Here is a 3315-nt window from a genome sequence, read left to right as displayed (position 1 = left end):
GGGGGGGACGGGGGGAGCGCAGGCAGTCATTAGGGCACAAGCAGACCTGATTCTTGTTACCATGAGAGCCGGAGCTGCTCGGAATCGCCGCTTGACTTCAGCGAGGGGATTAAAGAGAGACTTCCGAGCGCGGCGGACATCTCGGCGGCAGGTTTTGGACCTTAATTGGCGCCAGCGGGAGCATCCGGCTGCTGTTCCACTTCACCGTGCAGATAGATCGGGGGAGGTGGTCACTGGTTGTGAGGTCCAAATGGGGGAGGGTTAAAAAGGGGGTGCAGGATTGGGATGTAAATGCCTTTATTATAATGTTATATTCCAACCTTCTAAACCAGGGATAGTCAACTTACAGGGGGCCTCATGTTTGGCCCCTGACATCATTAAAGGGCCACTTATAATATTCATTGAATGTGATGCTATAGATAGCTGTCAGGGACTGCAGACATCCAACAGGAGATGGTCAGAGAGTTCCCCCGGGCCGCAGGTTGGCCACCGATGACAGCTCCTGGTGGTTGGAGATGCTCATTACCGTGCAGAGAAGTCAGCTTGTTAGCGTGTACCTGCGAGCGGGCCCCTTGGGTAAAGATACCGCGTCGGTGTCAGCCACGTGCCAGGGTGGAAGCAGAACGCATGAGGTTCGGGAGGAATCTCCCCACCTGCCAACAACGACATATCTGCCTATCTGCGGTCATCATGATGGAGATGCGTGGAAGCCTTACAATGGAAACGGGTCGCAGCATTTGTCATCAGAATATTTTAAGGCCGTGAACAAAAATAAAGTTGGTGCCGGCCGGCTGCGTCTCACCGGCGTGTCCTGTCTGTTGTCTGTCCCTTGCAGGAAGCTGCGGCTGGAGAAGGAGCTGGCGGCCGAGCTGTGGAAGGTCCGTTGGGAGGACATCCAGACCAGCAACATGGAGAAGAACCTGCGCCGAGCCGGCAGCAAACTCACACTGTCATTGGTAACTGCTCCAGGCGCACAACCCTGCCCGTCCACACTGCCCACGGGTCTTAGGTGTGGCGGCTGACCCCCCACTGAGACCGCCGGCGGCCAAAGCAGTAACCTCGTTCCCTGCATGTAGGGTGCTGGCCAATCAGTAGCCTCCTTTGGGCTTCGTTAAAATGTAGCTGCAGGCAACAAGTGAAATAATGAACAGAACAGCTGAAGCCAGGAAGTCCTCCGATCCTCAGTGGACTGTTAGCTGAGTGTTCTATACCACAGCCATATTCAGCAGGCTTTTTATAGTTCTTCTGGACTGGACTGCACACTCTATCCCTATGATTTTGTATGTGTGCACGAGGTTAAGGTGGGCCCAAGAGTGAAGGCGGGGCTGAAACCACAGAACACACAGGCTGTATATTCAGAATACATTTTGTGCTAGTTCTAGGCTAGAGTCATTTTAATGCCTGGTCTCCTTTGGTATGAGGTCTACCAGACTGGAATGGTCAACCAGGATATGAGGAACTGTTGAGGTTCTTCAGAAAGTTTTGAGAACGGAGGGCTGTAGGAGAGAAATGGGTTGTTGTTTTTTGCTTTTTGATCTCTGGAGTCCTAGAAGTCAGTGCTGTGCCCATCTTTGCCCTGTCTACTTCTCCACTAATGTACCCTCATAGAGACATTTGTAGACCACACGAGGACCTCAGGACTAGACCCGTGCCTGTACTCTGTCCTATTACACAGAAGATCTTTGTGTTTCCATGTCTGTACATCATCTGTGATAACTTCATCAACAACTTCATTATTCACTTAAGGTCATTCTGACATGTATTCAGACTAAACCCTAATTTCCACTTCGTAATTTGTCCTCATTACCATTTGTATAATTGATGATCTTCACTCATGATGGTTCTATCCACCCCAAGGTCACCTCAAGTCTTTTCTTCAGATCTCTTTGTCTTTCCATCCCTTAGTTTCCCTCAACCATTGTATATACCTCCACCCAGCCACTTCATGGACTTCTCCTTTCCTCCTCTGCTGTCCTGATTCAAGCCTCCTTTCTTAGATCTCTCTGTCTCTCAGTCTTCTCTGGTTCTGTCTTGGTTTCTTGGCCTTTTTACCTTCAAACATTCTTCCAAGCCACTTCATGGAGTTCTCCATTCCTTCTCTGCTGTCCTGTTAAAAGCCTTCTTTCTCAGGTGTCTTTGTCTTTCCATCCTCTCGGTTCTGCCTTGGTTTTTTAGCCTCCTACTCTAAAGCACATTCTTCCGCCCAGCCTCTTTGTGGACTTCTCCATTCCTGCTCTGCTGTCCTGTTTCAAGCCTTCTTTATTAGATCTCTCTGTCTTGTTTTATTGGCCTCTTACCCTCAACCATTCCATATAACTCCTCCCAACCACTTAATGGACTTATCCATTCGTCCTCTGCTGTCCTCTTTCAAGCCTTTTTTCTTAGATCTCTCTGTCTTTCCATCTTCTCCAGTTTTGTCTTCATTTCTACGCCTCTTACCCTTAACCATTTCTTATACCTCCTTCCAGCTACTGATTGGACTTGTCCATTCCTCCTCTGCTGTCCTGTTTCAAGCTTTCTTTCTCGGATCTCTCTGTCTTTCTGTCTTCTACGGTTCTGTCTTGGTCTCTCGGCCTCTTACCCCCAACTATCCACATACCCCCTTCCAGCCACTTCATTCCTCCTCTGCTGTCCTTTTTCAAACCTTCTTTCTTAGATCGCTCTATCTTTTGGTCTTCTTGGCTCTGCCTTGGTTTCTCAGCCGCTTACCCTCAACCGTTCCATATACCTCCTCCCAACCACTTAATGGACTTCTTCATTTCTCCTCTGCTGTCCTGATTCACCTGGTTCTGTCTTGGTTTCCCCTCAAACATTCCACATATCCCCTTCTAGCCACGTCATGGACTTCTTCATTCCTCCTCTGCTGTCTTTTTTCAAAGCTTCTTTCTCAGATCCCTGTCTGTCTTCTCCGGTTCTGTCTTTGCTTCTCAGTCACCTACCCTCAACTATCCCACATCCCTCCTCCTGGCCACTTCTTGGACTTCTCCATTCTCCTCTACTGTCCTGATTCATCTGGTTCTGTCTTGGTTTCTTAGCCTCTTACCCTCAACCGTTCCATATACCTCCTCCTGGCCACTTCATGGACTTCTCCATTCTTCTCTGCTGTCCTGTTTCTGTCCATTGCTTGGATATCTTCTCGCTTGCCGATCTGACAAAAAGCAGAAGACCTCTCTGTCCATCAGCTCATGAATTTTTGATTTTGGAAGGGCCCGTGTATGGTGGAACCTGAGGCCAACATCCCATAAATTCAAAGAGCCACCTTAATAAAGAGACACAATTGTGACTACCCACCAAACTCTCCAACTTGGTTGAATT

General features: G+C 48.8%; 1 protein-coding gene across 2 annotated transcripts in view; it reads left to right on the top strand.

Moving 5' to 3' along the window:
* Nucleotides 1–3315, top strand: part of NPR1 (natriuretic peptide receptor 1) — a 71495-nt gene that overhangs the window by 48951 nt on the left and 19229 nt on the right. For both annotated transcript variants that reach the window (XM_018566411.1, XM_018566410.1), the window contains one exon: nucleotides 836–956. In XM_018566411.1, the coding sequence (XP_018421913.1) occupies nucleotides 836–956 (121 nt within the window). The remainder of the gene's footprint in view (nucleotides 1–835; nucleotides 957–3315) is intronic.

This window comes from Nanorana parkeri, unplaced genomic scaffold (genome assembly GCF_000935625.1).
Source record: "Nanorana parkeri isolate BGI_ZX_2015 unplaced genomic scaffold, ASM93562v1 scaffold947, whole genome shotgun sequence".
Lineage (NCBI taxonomy): Eukaryota > Metazoa > Chordata > Amphibia > Anura > Dicroglossidae > Nanorana > Nanorana parkeri.
Note: the sequence above shows the minus strand (reverse complement) of the source record. Positions and strands in the feature narration are given on the sequence as shown.